The sequence below is a fragment of the Ammodytes marinus genome, assembly GCF_949987685.1.
Source record: "Ammodytes marinus genome assembly, chromosome: 13".
Lineage (NCBI taxonomy): Eukaryota > Metazoa > Chordata > Actinopteri > Uranoscopiformes > Ammodytidae > Ammodytes > Ammodytes marinus.
Window position 1 is genome coordinate 23,939,029 of NC_137217.1, and position 16,449 is coordinate 23,955,477.

General features: G+C 42.9%; 1 protein-coding gene across 1 annotated transcript in view; it reads right to left on the minus strand.

The window, feature by feature from the left end:
• Positions 1–12,839: 12,839 nt before the first annotated feature.
• Positions 12,840–16,449, minus strand: part of LOC307259982 (forkhead box protein O6-like) — a gene marked incomplete at its 3' end in the record, with an annotated part of 28,307 nt that continues 24,697 nt past the window's right edge. Inside the window, exon 2 of the mRNA XM_080040079.1 lies at positions 12,840–14,549. Within this exon, the coding sequence (XP_079896205.1) occupies positions 12,840–14,549 (1,710 nt within the window). The remainder of the gene's footprint in view (positions 14,550–16,449) is intronic.

Consider the following 16,449-nt stretch of genomic DNA (forward strand, 5'->3'; position numbering starts at 1 on the left):
TTTAATCCTGAATTTGAAGGACGTAGGTTTTGATTAAACATTGGGTTGTTACAATTTATAAGTGGGGGTCTGGGGGTTGTCCCCCCAAATTTTTTGAGCATTAAATGCTTAATTTCCTGCATTCTGGTGAATTTTTATTCACCAATTTGTTCCTTTTCAGCATACATTTGTATTCTTGAGATCGGTGAATGATAATCGGGGCAGTGCACGTCACGTTGTCGAGGGGAAGGCTTCCGCGATCTCCGTTAGTTTCAGTTTACAGCCGACAAAGTTACAATCACAACGACCGCATATACAGCGCATAGACAGCGTTTTAATCATACCTGCAAACTCGTCGCTTTTCGGCGAAAATCGCCGTTTAGAATCAAAATATATGACCCACGTGAATCGTATAGATCCAAAGAGTTTTTGTTTTTGGGAGGGGGGGGGGGGGTAGCGGCAGCTGCCAGAGAAGTCAGCCAGCGCTTCCCAGACTGGACTGTGTGGGCGAGTTACCGTAGTGTGAGACAAGGGAATATCGTTATCTTGGCAATAAAACATCTTTGGTAGACGTCATGAGTATTGTCCAATCAGCGTTAAGATCGGGCACAAGCATCACTGCTGCCGCTGTGTGTTCAGACTTTAGAATTGGCTAAAAGTCTCAATCAAAACCCTTTTGATAATAAAAAATTAGAGGCTTTGATTAAACACTGTCAATGCTTCAGAGGTTAATGTAACAGCCTACTGAAACAGAAACTATACGGAGGGACGCAGCTCACTGTAGCCTACAGTCCCTTTATTTAGTCGCGCTGTCAGTTTGCCGACATGGCTCGCTGTTAGACTCGAGACATAGAAAAAGATCGCGGAAGCCGTTCCCGTAGACAAAGTTAACGGGCAGGATATCCCCGACTGATTTCATCCATCAAACCACAGAGTTTTTTCTGAGCGGCGTCTCACTCGCTCACTGGGTCTCCCGGGTCCCGGTGATTTTCACCGTCACAGCGATCGACTCGCTGCTTTGCTGGGGCGGAGACTTTGTGTGAAGGTGATTTAACATCACGGTCGTAGACGAATGTTATAACTTTATGCTGCATAGTTTGCACTGCACTGTTGACCCACACAGGACTCTTAAGTGAAGCTGACAGTTTAATGAGCGCACATTGCAGAAATGAAGTGTCTGCAGTGCGCTCACAATCAGAGCCGACCGACAGTCCCCCCGCCCCCCACCCCCCCCCAATTTATTTTTATTTTTATTTTTTAGTTTGTGTGTTTGATATTAACATCATATTATTATATCATACAAAAAAAATAATACAATGTTTTGATCTAGATAGCCTAGTTAATAGCCCAATAATTTAATCAGTTCATCTGGGAGGTAATCCAAGTTTAACTGATCACGTCACGTTCACGTCCAGTGTGTATTGAGTTTATTTAAAAACATTTGGAAATGGGGCTCAGATGCCCATGCACTGTATAACCTATTTCAGCCTCATCTGTGGAAAAAAAGATAGCTGGACAACAGAGTTCTTCTGCTTCATTCCTCTCACTGCATTTAAATGCATTCATTATATTACAGAGAAATATGTCCCATAAAAGAAAAAGAGCACCAAGCCCAACCCAGAGGACCCTGCATAATATTTTATTTTAAATGAACATTTTAATGGAAAATCCAAGAAGCTTCTAATTCATCCGACCCAGTGTCTCCAAATTATTTGTTCACACAAAATTCCTCAGATTTAGCCTCTTAATTTCCCTCTCAAAGTGCACCAGATTCATGCATTTCACTTTAAAAAGTTTAAAAAAAATCTCCCGGGGGGGCATACCCCCGGACCCCCCTAGGAGGGTCAGGATCTCAGCTGGCTATTATTTTCACCCAGCTGGACATTGGAGGCAATAGTGGAGAACTCTGGTTGTGTGAATGATATTTAACAATAGCCAATCGTTTGGACAGCGAAAAACACCCGACCCCCCTAGAAGGGATGGGTGTTTGTCACCTTTTTCACCTCCTATGAGTTTGCAGGTCTGTTTTAATGAAGCCTCTCATTCTTAGTATCATAAGGGCGTTGAAGCAAATGATATCTAAACATTACGGCGGCCCTGGCGGTGCGTAAAAGGACAGCGCAGTTGGCAATCTCTCCTCAGCAGTGCAAGCTACAGTAAAAGTCCATCGCACAGCCGATTCCTGCCTCTGATACGTTGACTCGCAACATAATGACTCGAGGCTTTGCATTGGCTTTGGCGATTTCCCGTGCCTCTTTTTTCTCTCCACTGGCCGCTTCTGAGAGCACAGCCAGTGTTGGTTCCACCCGAAAAAATAAAATAAACACAACTTGGACACAGGTCCTGAAGCTGAATGACCGCTCTGGTAACGGGCAGTCCATTACTGGACGCCGAATACTAGACCCCGAATATAGACGACCCGACTTTTTTACGACCTTATGAAGTGTTAATATGTTCGCCTTTACTTGATGCATGCGCGCTCACCGGCCGGCGGGACACAATTCTTATCAGCGGGCACGATACCGGCACACACCTTGGAGGAGCAGGTGCGCAGGTGAACGTTGCATCCTGTCAGCGCGTCTCTCTCTCTTTCTCTTTCTCTCTCCCCCCTGTGGTAGGGCGCTTAGCAGACTGGATTTTTAATGATAACCTATAACCTAATGCTCATTAGTGCGCGCCCTTCAGCACTCTGACTCTACTGAAGTGCGCATGGGAAGGCGGGGCACAACCGTAATCTCGTTCTGGGCACGGTGAAGAAATGCGACGGGCATATGTAATCTAGCCTATATAGTATACTGTATAGCCTATAAACTATAGCCTATTATAGTGTTATGCTCTGTCAAGTTGATGTGAGGGAGCAGGAGATGGGAAAGAGGACATAGGCTATGAGATTGTTTACAGAGCAATCGCGGGAGCACAGGGCAAAGTGTAGGGGGGCGGAGAGGGGGTGCAGGCGGTGGTGAGGGGGGGTGCGGCCGCACCCCCCGCACCCCTACTTCCAACGTCCATGGCTCAATAATGTTTATAGATGAAGGGGCTATGTGCATTCGTAAAACCGGCTCCGTTCCGCGGATAAAACGATGTTTAACAGTCGTATAAACTCAAATTAAATATACAATTGTGGCTGTGTTTCTGCAGCTGTGTTATCCGTGGATATTATGACGGTTATCATACTGTGTGAGTTAATGCAGATGTAAATATATATGCATATTTACATCTGCATTAACTCAAAAATAAATATACAATTTTTGCTGTTTCTTCCTTTATTCCAAACGTTATTTTTGGAAAAAAATTATTGATTGCCTAGTGCATTACTTTTATCTGACTCTTTCTGTATTGTTTGACTCAGTGGTTGTCTCTCTGTCCTCTTCCAGGTTAACAAGGAGGAATGAATGTGTGCCTCTGTTCTCCCTGATCTCCACGGTGAAAAAGCAACGGTGTGGCCCTTCATCTAGCAGCAAGCTGAAGTCAACCTACATTCAGACTATCCTCATCTTATCTGCTTGTGATAATTGTCATTGATTGTGATATTTTGTGATATATCTTGTTCTGCACTGTCCGTCCTTGTAGAAGTATTCCTGCTCTGTAGAAAATCTTTAAAGTTTTTTTTTGTGGGATTTGTTCCTAACTTAAGTAAAGTGTTTTACAACATTACATAGCCCTGATTATATAAAAAAACATAATATTATTAATTGATAACTTAACAGACCCAAATGTATTATCTTTTGACTATTTTAGTGTAATTTTTAATGAAAATATGCCAAGAATGTTTCATATAGCTTCTCATGTTAAAATTTCAATGCAAAACTTTTACTTGTAACAGAGTAATTTAACAGTTTGGTATTTGTACTTTTATTTCAGTAAAGGATGTGAATATTTCCTTCTACACTGTTTAATCTTTACCTGGGTCATCTTTGAGTCTTCCTTATACAAGCAAAATAATTTTCACAAGTACTTTTAATATAACATAATGTTCTACTTTTACTCAAGTGATATTTTAATTGGTGACTTGTAAAAGAGTCAATTCTCTGATATGATGATGATGATACTTTTAATGACCACACAGCCAGGCTGGTGGAATTTGTTTTCAGTACAGCTCCTTGGTACAGGTTCCAACTTTACATTGAACATTAGACATAGATACAGACAGGCACATTACATAATACAAAAGGGCCATGCTTAATCCTCAGCGTTCAGATTTTAGAATGTTAATTGCAGTGGGAATAAAACAGTTTTTGAACCGGGTTGTGTTGGAGGCAATTGTCCTGTAACACCTCACAGAAGTAGCTGGAAGGCATAGTGTGCAGGGTGAGTGGGATCAGAGATGATCTTGCGGGCTCTGTGTAGTGTCAGTTTGCGGGATAGTAATTCAAGGGATGGTAGGGGGGTGCCAATAATTTTGGATGCTCTGTTGATGCACTGTAATTTCTTCCGGGAGAGTGAGTCAAGGCTGCCAAATCAGACTGATGGATGAGGTGAGGATGCTCTCAACGGTGGCTGTATAGAAGTGATAGAAAGTGTATTTAATAATTTAATTCAACTGTTGCACCTTAACATAAAAACCTGCTCTAAATATTTTATATAATATATGTATATTCAAAATCATAGGCTATTAAATTAGTGTTTTCATCTGTTTATAGATTGAATATGTCCTCCCTTGTCATGTATTACTGTTATTAACATTTTCAGTCTGGAGACCAAAATAAAATTTATATTATTACAAATACATTGAGATCAGCTTGTTCAGCCCTTAGTCAACACTAGAAGACATTTGTTTCAGCTATGAGCTTTTTAATGTGCTCGGAGGTGATATTGAGAATATGTTCAGCTTTGTTGGAGTTGTTGGACCAAACTGGAGGCAGGGAATTACGTGGCTGAGGCTGAGCTCGTCTACCGGTAGGCTAACTAGTAGAGCGAGTGCTGTTAGCCTAGCTCCTGGTAGTCGTGCTAAATGTTGCTAACTCGGTGTACGTCACGTTACTTCAGCTAGACGGGAGTATCTCCCTCCCCCCAACGTCACTACATGCCCTTTTTTGGTACGAAGAAGTGAGGCGGAGTCAAACTCTTGCAAGATGGCGGCGCGCACACGCCAAGACAGAAGGGATACTCCTCGGTGAACTGAGGTCGGCCATGCTGCTATATAATCTATCCATTTATTATAGCCTACTATCTATGGGCAGACCAAGAAAAAAACAGGAGCGGCATAGGTGGAGGATTGTGAGAATGGTTGCACACAACCCACAGATCACCTCCAAAGACCTGCAAGAACATCTGGCTGCAGATTGTGTATCTGTACATCGTTCAACAATTCAGCGCAATTTGCACCAAAACATCTGCTTTTTATAAAGACCAAATAACTTAATTTTTGTCTCATCAGTCCAAAGCATTTTCTTCCAATATGAATCTGGCTTGTCTAAATGAGCTTTTGCATACTCCATGCAACTGTATCTGTGGCGTGGGCGCAGAAAGGGCTTCCTTCTCATCACCTGGCCATACAGATGTTTTGGTGCAAATTGTACTGAATTGTAGAACCATGTACAGATACACAATCTGCAGCCAGATGTTCTTGCAGGTCTTTGGAGGTGATATTTGGGTTGTGTGCAACCATTCTCACAATCCGCCGCATATGCCGCTCTTGTACTTTTCTTGGTCTGCTAGACCTGGGTTTAACTGCAACTGTGCCTGTGTCCTTCCATTCCCTGACAACGTTCATTACAGTAGAAATTGACAATTGAAACCTTTGGGAAAGCTTCTTGTAGCCTTCCCCTAAACCATGACAATGAATAATCTTTGTTTTTAAGATCTTTTGGGAGCTGTTTTGATGATCGCATTCTGTCTCATTCTGCAGAGAGTCAAAGAGAAGTGGAACTTGCATTTAGGCACCTAAAATACTTTTTATCATGATTAAACAGACCTTTATATGAGGTTCAAGGCTTAACAACATAATCCAACCAATTTTGTGTTTGAAGTCCTCAGTTTTACATGCTGTTACATGCATTAAAATCAGCAAGACCACAAGGGTTCCCATATTTTTGCACAGACAGTTTTTCACATTTTATTTAATTTCATAAAACTAAATACTGCTTTTCAAAAAATCTTTGTTTGGAAAACATCCCAGTACTTAGCTGTTCCTGGTAAATGAAAGACATACCACTTTTATCTTTTTTGTGTGAAAGCAGAGTCAATTATAATGCCGGCTGAGAGGGGTTCCCAAACTTTTTCATATGACTGTATGTTACAGGTAAGATTTGTCTACATAGTTGATTGCTTAAGGTGGACCTATTACACTTTTCGACTTTTATAACCTATAAACGTTGTTATAATGATTTATAGTCATGTTTAACCATACTAGCGTATCAAATAATTACGTACATGCATTTAGACGTATTCCCTGCTGACCGTCTGGGTTGGCTGTGCAGAGCGCTAAACACTAGGGCAGCCGGTCGAGAAATCACATGTTCAAATCGGTTCAAATTTCCTGCCATCGTGTCGTCACGATTCCGGATTTTTCCATATATGGTAATGCTGGAAAGTGCTGGCGCGCTCCGGCCATCCCCCGGAGACGGCCGAAGCACAGTGTTGACAGGGCATGCTGAATCGCCCAGATGAGAGGAAGCGTTTCCCGAAAATCTCCATAGTTTTTTGTGATGTGATTCGTGTCAGGTTGCTCTATAGCAGTTTTTAACAAGAAATTAAGACCAGAAAAGTAGTATAATAGGAGATTTTTAATGTTTGCTTTATTGCTAACTAAGGAAGAACTTCACAGAAGAAAAAGGTAATTTGTGGATTTAAGAATCAGTGGCGCAACCGAAGTCTTAAGTAGATTCTGTGAGGTTATATTTCTTCAGTATATAAACTATATCAGCCTGAAAGTAACTGTTGGGCATCTCTTCTGAAGGATTTTTCTGCATCCTCTATTGATCACTGCAGCCCATTCATCCCGCACAGCACCCCAGGTAAGTTGGAGTTGATAGGGACCTCGGTGCATAGGGGTTCATTGTCTTGTTCGGGGACCCTCCAGCTGGGGGTTTTTCAACATTTGTCTTCTGGTTCAACTCAGATTCCCTGCTCTCTAGGCCACACATTACACCTTCACCTGAAGACTTGGAGAATATGTGTCTACCCTCCTTCGACATTGTTTCAGTGGGCATCATGGTTGTACACTGAATCCTAAATACAGTACATCAGCCAATTCACTTCGCAAGGTGAAGAACTACCAACAATCAATGACAGAAAGGGATGACTATCCCTCTCAAAAAGCTTGACAGGTGTTTTAATACAAAGTCTAACACTAGACAAGAGCTGAATAGTTATTAATGTTTGCTGATGCTGTTAAGGTTTGTGTACATCAATGGAAGGAAAATTCAAGCCGTGTGAAGTGATGCAAAGGCCTCTTTGGTGGTATAGTTTATAGAGCCTAAAAAAGAACCAGTGCATTATTTAATGATTTTTGTGAGTGACCGGAATACATTATTCAAAGAAAATATGTTTATTCTGTACCATGGTGTTAATTGTATTCAACGATTGAAGGGAATATACTAGTTGTCATTTGATGCCTTTGAATAAATATTTCTACCCGTCCATGACATGCTGTTGTCCCTTCTAAAGTGCTAGTCTTTGTGCACTAGTGCCACAGCGTTAAACACTGCTTTCAGCAGAAATAAATCTCACAGGCCTTTCTGACAACCTCTTCTAACACCTTGTGCCTCAGCTAAACCCCAAGGAGTTTGTTCACCATTGCAACACCTCATATTGGACTTTATTTATGATGCTGCCACTGCATTTGAAAGCAAAACATAAATACAAATTGAAGACATAGTACAATGTACAATGTAATAAAATGATAGACCACATTCTTTCTATTTGATTAGATTTTTTACTATCAAAATATATAGATGTATCACGTAATCTCTGGTTCTCTGAATCTCTGGAATGCCATCTTTTGGGCTTTCGATGAACTGAATTTTGCTGTTGTTATTTTTTCTTGACGAACAGTCACATTTTTAATTGCATGTATTCGAGCCTTCACTTGATCGACCCCTTGTAAGTTCTCAAAAAATGTATCTTGTGAACCGTGCCTGGCTCTGAGGTACTTGTATAGTAATTAAGGACCAGGCCAAATGATATCTTTCCACATAATTTAAGGAAAAGAGTAAGCACAAAGACTGCCCTCGGCTTTAGTTCAACACAGTGCTCCACTTTCATTCTTTTTAAATCTCTGTGGCTTTCAATCATCTTCTTTCTTCACTTCAGTTTGGGGGCAGAGCGTGTTGCTGCGACAACTTGTTGGCTTTGACTTTCAAAATAAAATATGTAACTCCCAAATGAACAGCTCAGCCAGCAGCACCCCTCTCCTGGTGGTCTTCTGGTGTAGCCTACTCGATCAGCACTTTCCCCATATGGAGTCAGTTTGGAGGAAAATCCTTATGACCATTTGGCAATTCCAACGTGGATGTTCACCTGGCATTTTTTCCACCAAGAAATATTTCCACATTTAAACTTTTTTATCCTTCCACTATTCTGCGAAAGGTCATCCACTTATTATATTTTTTGGGATTATCTTAACTTTGTATTACACCAACCTTTGTGCCTTGAAACCTGTCACATCTTCGTTTCAGAATTGATTTTAAAAAACTTTAATCATCGGTTTGTTTATGCATCCGTGGCGCAAAAGTCATGGCTATAGACTTGATTATATGTTGTGATTATGAAGCAATTTTTTGACCTATCTTATTTTGATCTATTGCACATTATTGTTTCATTGCGTTCGTAATTGGCAGTAAAGGGATTGTTTTATTTTTTTTAAATGACAGTGGGTGCAGAAGGAAAAAGTGCTGACACTCACTCTGCATTACGTCAAACTCCGCCCCTTCCACATTGGTGAATTAATCGTTCTGTATGAACAATCTAAATTTGGGAGATATAGCAGTTTTTCACTTTTGCAGCTTGGTCAGAAAGTGAGAAATGCTGAATCCTCACAAGCGCTCAAGGACATCAGTATACCCTGGAGCCTTTGCCTTGGTGGGTCTCTGTCTGTCACCAGTTAGCCGTGTCCCCAGCCAGCCTTTTAGCTCCAAGGGCGGTCTCTACTACCATATCACTGGGCCATGTGAGCAAGGACCTGCTCCCAGATGCTTGAGTGGATGAATAATGACACTGTAGCCTCTTTCTCTCTCTCTGTCTGATAATGAGGAACAGAAGAGCAGACCCTCCCCGAGGCAAAGCACCTGGACTGTACTGCCTTCCTGTCTACCTCAGCCTCTATCTCTCTCTGGAGATATCCAGAGAGAGGAGTGAGACTTAGTTCAACCATATGTCAGGCTCTCAGTCTTAGTTACACTCAATCACACTCAGTTTGGTCTAATTGTGGAATAATGAAATATCATATTCAAGTTACTGGACCATGTTTGAGCAAATCAGACCCATAAACATGTCTTAAAAAAAACACATTTAAATTGTACGTTTTTGTGTCAGGCAGGTTTAGCTTTAAATATACAGTGTGCTGCCTGGCTTTCCCTCCCCCTACACACATCTATATTTTTCTCTTCCCCTCTACTTCTCACTTCTTTCCTTGCAGAGAGGATTTGCCAAATGGAGTCAATTAAAACTGTACATCTAAGTGAGAAATGTCTGTTTGAATGTGCGTGTTGGTGCGTAGGGTTTCATAACTGCGCTGTGTACTTCTTTGTGTAAATGTGTGTAAATTGTGGTATTTTCAAACGTGTGTGTGTGTGTGTGTGTGTGTGTGTGTGTGTGTGTGTGTGTGTGTGTGTGTGTGTGTGTGTGTGTGTGTGTGTGTGTGTGTGTGTGTGTGTGTGTGTGTAAATGACTGAATGTAGAGGCGGGGGCTCCCCTGGGGCCTGGCAGTATGGCGCTGTAGCACTGCGAACTCCTCTTGTGAAAACGCCTCCAATGGGACTTGGACAGCTGTGGCCAACCTATACCGCTTCATGGGCCATAACAAGCCATGTGACACACACACACACACTCTCTCTCTCTCTCTCTCTCCCTCTGTCACACACACACACACACCTATTACTCCAATCCTGCCAACTCTGTCTGGCTGTCTATCCTTGTTTTGTCTGTCTGTCAGGGACTCTCTCTAGCACACACATACACAGAAAATTGCCTCTATTTCTGTATTTCTCATGCAGTCTCTGGCATAAGTGATGCCTCACAACATATATGTATGGTATATTTTTCCTCCTCATTTTTCATTCATACAGCCCACTCTTCCAGCCTCCCACGTAGCAACTTGGTGTCATGGTCACACACGACTGCCAAGAGAGGTTGTCCGCATTTGGATAGGAGTTAGATTTTGATTGCAGAAAGCAAAAGGACAATTTGTTTGTGTGTTTCATGAAAAAAAGAATCATATTATTCATACAAATGTAAGGACAGAGACAGCCTTTCTTTTAATTTCATTTATTTAACAGTCACCAGATGATGAGATACATTCTCTTAAAAAAGAAATAGACAACAAAACTGTAATTATTATTTTGAGATTTTAGAAACTATCATACAATATTCTTAATATATAGATTTTGTACAAAATAAAAGTCAGTAAAAGGGGTAAAGGGACAAGGACATCTCAAAAAACAGAAAAAAAGAGGAAGGGGATAGGAGTTGACTGAAACAACTACCACATTTAGGAGCGACAAAGACCAATCTCTTTCATAAATAAATATAGGAAAATTAGACATCATATTTAGCTCTCTTTCGAATAGCAGGGCATTGCTAAATGTCTTTAACATTAGTTTACCGCAACTGCTTTGTGAGGCCCATTTGCTGAGAAAATTCCACTCATTTTCCACACACAGATTAACTGGAACCAGTGTGGCTAAAAGCCCTGAAATAAAGGTATTTACCTCAATAATGGGTCTGATAGTCTGTGCTATGCTTGACCTTTGGTTATTATAATAACCCCCAACCCCACCCTTACCCTCCATCTTTTCCTTTGTGTGCCGTACGTGGTACAGACCAAGCACAGACAAACCTCCTTGAGGGAATTAGAGAATAGGGATGTCCTCTTTTTTTCTCTTCCAAGGCTAGTGAGAAACAAGCTTCAGACTCCCCCACACACAAACACAGAGACAATTGAGCAGAGCACATATGGGAGGGGCGCATGGTATTGGAGCATAGGAAGGTCATACTGCACAACCAATATCCTTTCACCATTGAATTCCATACTAACACTATGGATATTTCAGCACTGTCCCCATTGGTCCTTAGAACTTCAACAATACAACAACAACTACAAGACAACAGAATCAACACACAAAAAGAGGATGTGGTTGGCTGTGGGGGCATTATGACCCTGTTTGACATAGACTCACTCCACTCAGACTGGCTGATTGTTTTCTCCTTGAATCTGTCCCTTTGTACCCAGTTTAGTATTTGAAGCTCAGGGTATAAAAACAGAAAGAACAAAAAATACAGATAATGGAGATGATTTACAATACGTTTACACTACCTGTTTTCACACACACACACACCCAAAGAGCATGGAAACTGAGGCTGATGATTGATCCCACTGCAACAAGAGACTTTTGTTCTATCTGTGTCTCCAATCTTTTCACTTCTCGTACCCTCTGTTAGCAGGCAAGCGGGCAGTGACATTGGCCCTTCCCAGAGCAGGACAGCATGCAGAGTGACTTGGCGTTAATCACAGTTTTGTCTTGCTTTCTTGGCACATTAAGCAAGAGAGGCGAGCGGCCGAGGTGAGAGATGGGAGGACAACGCGTTAGATTCTCAATAATGACGCATCGCTGCCGCATCACTTTGGAGATTAAAAGCAAGATGCTGAATTTCAATCAAGCCCAGTTAATGGCTTGGTGTGAAAAATGGTCACTTTGTCTCCTCTGGAAGGCAGAGAGAGAGAGAAAGACTTGAAGAAGGAGAGAGAGAGAGAGAAACTGGCACAAAAAGACCAGGTGAGACAAGGTGATACGACATTTTAATTCGCCAAATTGCATGCTAGCCAGTAATGATAGAATCCATTTAACAATGTAGTGGGCCAAAGGGCATTAACAAAATGTTACATCCAAGGAAAAAGTCAAAGCCCCAAGGACTAAAGTCATTAAGTTGGAGACAACAGGACTGTTGATGTGAGATGGTCAATTGGATCTAATGCGCATGTGAATTGCATTATCATTAAAATGGCAAACTGGTTTCAAATAAGAATAATTTTTTAAATATATTGTTGAAATGCCTCCAAACCATTGTCAAACTAAATTATTAAATTTAACAGTATTGTATTCATAGTTTTAATTTGGTAGGGTAAGTCATAAAGAATAGGCAATGTCTAAGTTTTTGGACTAACACTGAATTTGGAAAAACCAAGTAGCTAATCACTGAGGATTTTGTTATTTAAATTTTTTCAAAGTATGACTGGCCACTGGCAATGACAGCATATGATTTTAATTCAATGCCAAGATCCGAGCTTGTGATTTCCTCATTTGTTGCCGTCAAATCCTGCAGCCACCTTACAAAACATTCCAAACTCTGCCTGAGCTGCTCTGTGAATGCGTTGAGCTGTGAGATGTGACCCACTTGCGTTAAAGTGCATTGAGAGTTCAGTTATCATGGTAGATATGAAGTGAGTTGGGCAAGCACAGCTGAGAGATTGTCATCACAGTATAGCTGATATGAAGAAAAAAAACAAATGTGACATGAACTACATCTCTAGGGAGGGGGGGGGGTCAAAAGAGGATAAGGTGACAGAAAAATTGTCAAGACAACAAGAGAGACAGGAGTGTTGGTCCCACAGTCTCTGTGTCAAGTCAGGAATGTCACAGTTGAGCACAGTGCTTTATGGGTAGGTTAGTTCTTTCAGGGGGTAGGATGTGTTGTAATAGACTTCAGCCAGGCACCCAACTGTGGTTGCTATGGGCTTGCTGTGGACCGGCAAGGCTCATTCCCATCCCCATCCCCATGCCCATGCCCATGGTCACACCCATACCCATACCCATGCCGATGCCCACCCCCTGGGCTAGGGAGCAGTCAAAGTTAAAGTCCATCTCCTCCCCAGAGTCCATAATGTCATGGAGGAGGATGGACTCTACATCGCAGTCCAAGCTACCGTGGAACATGTCAATGTCCAGGTCAGCAGGTAGTCTCTCATGGGGGTGAGGTTGGTGATAGCCATGGTAGTTACTACCAACACTACCATTCCCCATTACCTGGCTATGGTGGTAAGGTCCATTAGTCATTCCTTGGTGTTGTGGGTTTGGGTAATTGTTGTGACGAGGATGTGGGTGTGGGGCTGTGGCCACGTGGCAGGAGTCCTGGGGCATGCCGAGCATACCTGCTGGGTTTGGGGGTAGGGTGGTTGAAGCAGGGAGGTGGGCATGTGATGGGGGGCTGTACAGGTAGGGAGCTTTGTGATTGTAGATTTGCAGCTGATTGCTGATGCCACGTGGGGTAAGGGTGGATGCCCGGGGCGGTGTATGGTTATGGCTCTGGCTGAGGTTGAGGCTGTGAGGTGAGTTGTGGTTGTGGCTGGTTACATTGTTGTGATTACGAGTATGGCTGTGAGTTCTGTTATGGCTAAGAGCTGAGCTTTGACTATGTGGTCCATTTTGGCTGTGGCCATTATGGTGGCCAGGGTGGTGGCTGTGATGGTTGGAACGTACTCCATTACTAGCTTGACCCATCATAGGATGGCTTTCCCTTTCCTGTCCCAGCATCATGTCCTTTGAACAGTATTGCTGTCCAGCTGGACCTTCTGTAAGCAGACTCTGCAGGGCATTGGTGTTGGAGTATGCCCGCATGGTTCCAGAGAAACTGGCTGGCTTGTTCTCCTGAATGGTCTGCATTGGCGAGTGGTGGCACAGCATCCCCATGCCTGTTGTGCCATAGACACCTGCACCATAGGGGCTTTGCCCCTTCACTCCAGAGCTATACTGGTAGACAGGTGTTTGGTGCTTATGTCTGCCAACAGTCGGATGCTGTTGCTGCGGTGGTTGGTGATGGTGATGATAACTATCTTCCATCATTTGCTCATCTAGACTGATGGCACCTGTCAGGTTAGCGAGCTGAGGCAGCTGTTCCAGGGGAGGGCAGTGATTACCAGCCCCCATGGATGGAGAGCGGGCACTGGGCGGTGAGGGATAGAGATGTGGGGAGGTGGAACAGGACAGTCCACCCTCCTCTGGTTCCTCTGGTTCTCCCTCTGCAAGGATGGGTGACAGACGGCCACTCAGGGTGGATGCTGATGAACTAGCCCTGGAATGGAGGTCTGTCCAAGCGTCAAACTCTCCATCTGTCCCAGATGCACCTCCAGATCCTGGGAGGCCTTTCCGTTGTGGGCTGCCATGTTCAGGGGAGCCCTGGAGCCCCACCACAGCAGATCCTGCTCCTATCCCAGGACGACCAACTCTCTTGCCTCTGACGCGTCCTTTGCTTTTTAGGTATTTGGTGCTGTTGTCCATGGAGACTGCTCGCCGGCGGACGGGCTTCCCCATCTTCCCTCCATCTGGGTTCAGCATCCACCAGGAACTCTTCCCTGTTCCTTCATTCTGCACCCTAATAAAACGGGTGTGAAGTGATAGGTTGTGTCGAATGGAGTTCTGCGGAGAGATGAGAGATATACACAGTGAGTCAGAGATCAAATTAAATTGCAATATACTGTATATCACATCACTTAGCATTTATACACAAACTGTTTGTCAGGGTTAAACATTTTAAATTCGTGAAATTTGAATAAGATTTGTCTAAAATGGAATATAAGAATTTATGACATCAAACATTAAAATCAACAATGCAGTCAAACCTAATCACAACCACAGCTGTTACAACTATTTGTATGTCATTCTGTCTTTACATGGTGAGTCATAGAAAAAATATGCCAGAACTACCATGTCACTTCCATGATTATTAAACACAAAACCCACAGATAGTATACATGTACACATTACATACCTCTATGCAATCAATGTCAACCAAAGTCAGAAAATAGAGAGTACATTCAAAAACACAAACATGTGCAAAGGACAGCTACAGCTGGCATGGAGCAAGACCCTGTCAGACTCAACCAACCCGAAACGACCTGAGACTCAGTCTTGAGACACTCTCCTTATGCACGTCAATCCACCCACTTTCCTTTCTATCAATCCATCTGTCCTCCTCTACTTCTCCTTTTAGCCTGGCTGATGTAAGCTGCTGTGGTTGGGCGTACTGTATGTTTGAAGTCGGTGCCAGTCTGGCTTAGTGCCAACCTTGTCTCTTTCGCTCTCTTTGCATGAATGGGGGGGGGGGGGTGTGTATCCCAAGATTGAGGCAGAAGCAAGCAAGGCTAATGGATGTATCCCACCCTCCGACATCTACCTTCACTGCCTATCTCCCTTTCCCTCCCTTGTTCTGTCTTCATCACGATCCCTCTCTCTCTCTTTCTCTTTCTCTCTCTCTCTCTCTCTCTCTCTCTCTCTCTCTCTCTCTCTCTCTCTCTCTCTCTCTTTTGACACTGAGTACTACATCTTCTGACTAGTCTTGATTTTCCTTTTTATGTCACGCAGTTCTTTGGCATTTCCCACTTCTGCTTTTATACTCTATGCCTTCAATTATACAGTGTGTCACCAATTACTTTCCCATTATCCTCTACACCAGCATGTACAGCCACTGATTCAGTCATTCATAGGATATATATATTTTTTTTAAATCATCATTTACATCTCAAGGGTTGCTGAATGCTGAAGGTTCCTGATGTGCAACAGAGTCTGTCGTTTCAATTCAGCTCTTTGTTGTGTTTGAAGCATTTTGAAGCTCAAGGAGGAAAATATCAAATCAAAAGCACCTCCTGTGGTTTAGGAATATACTGGTACAATAGATTGTTTCGGATTGTGGGGTACTCACACTTCCAGCATCTCCATTATGTCGCGGATTATTTGTATTCACACTGAATTGCATGGCAGGGAAACAAATACATCAAATTGCGGCATAGAACACATAAATGGGAGGGCGAACTAAATTCAGGTGATCTGTGAATGCCTCCTTGGGTTATCTTGCTGTGACACCTCCGGCATTAAGTAACCATGGCAACCGGTAAACGTGCAACGGCAAAACTATATCATATTGTGGTGAGAGTCAAGAGAGTGAGATAGAAGGATGGAGAGGGAGAGTGGGGGATGGGGTAAAGGATGCTAGAGGAGGCGGTTGTTTGATGCTGCTGCTCCAACACTAAACAGCCTTTCATCTCGGCAGTGCAGGTCCGCAGGGGATGCCCGCTCCCTGCCTTTGACGGCTTTTTTACGTGCCGCGCCAACTCCCTGTCTCACCCTGGCTGGATCATCCACCTATCGTACCACTCCAAACCATCCCCATCAAGTCCTGTGCATGCCTGAATTAAACCATATGTAAGCTTTCATGCCATTCCACCATGGCTGGTTGAAAATGGGACATCTTTTAGAGGGCTGAACCACTTCACTCTGGAACCCTGTGTGACCTGCCTGATTCAAATCGCAATTTATCCCC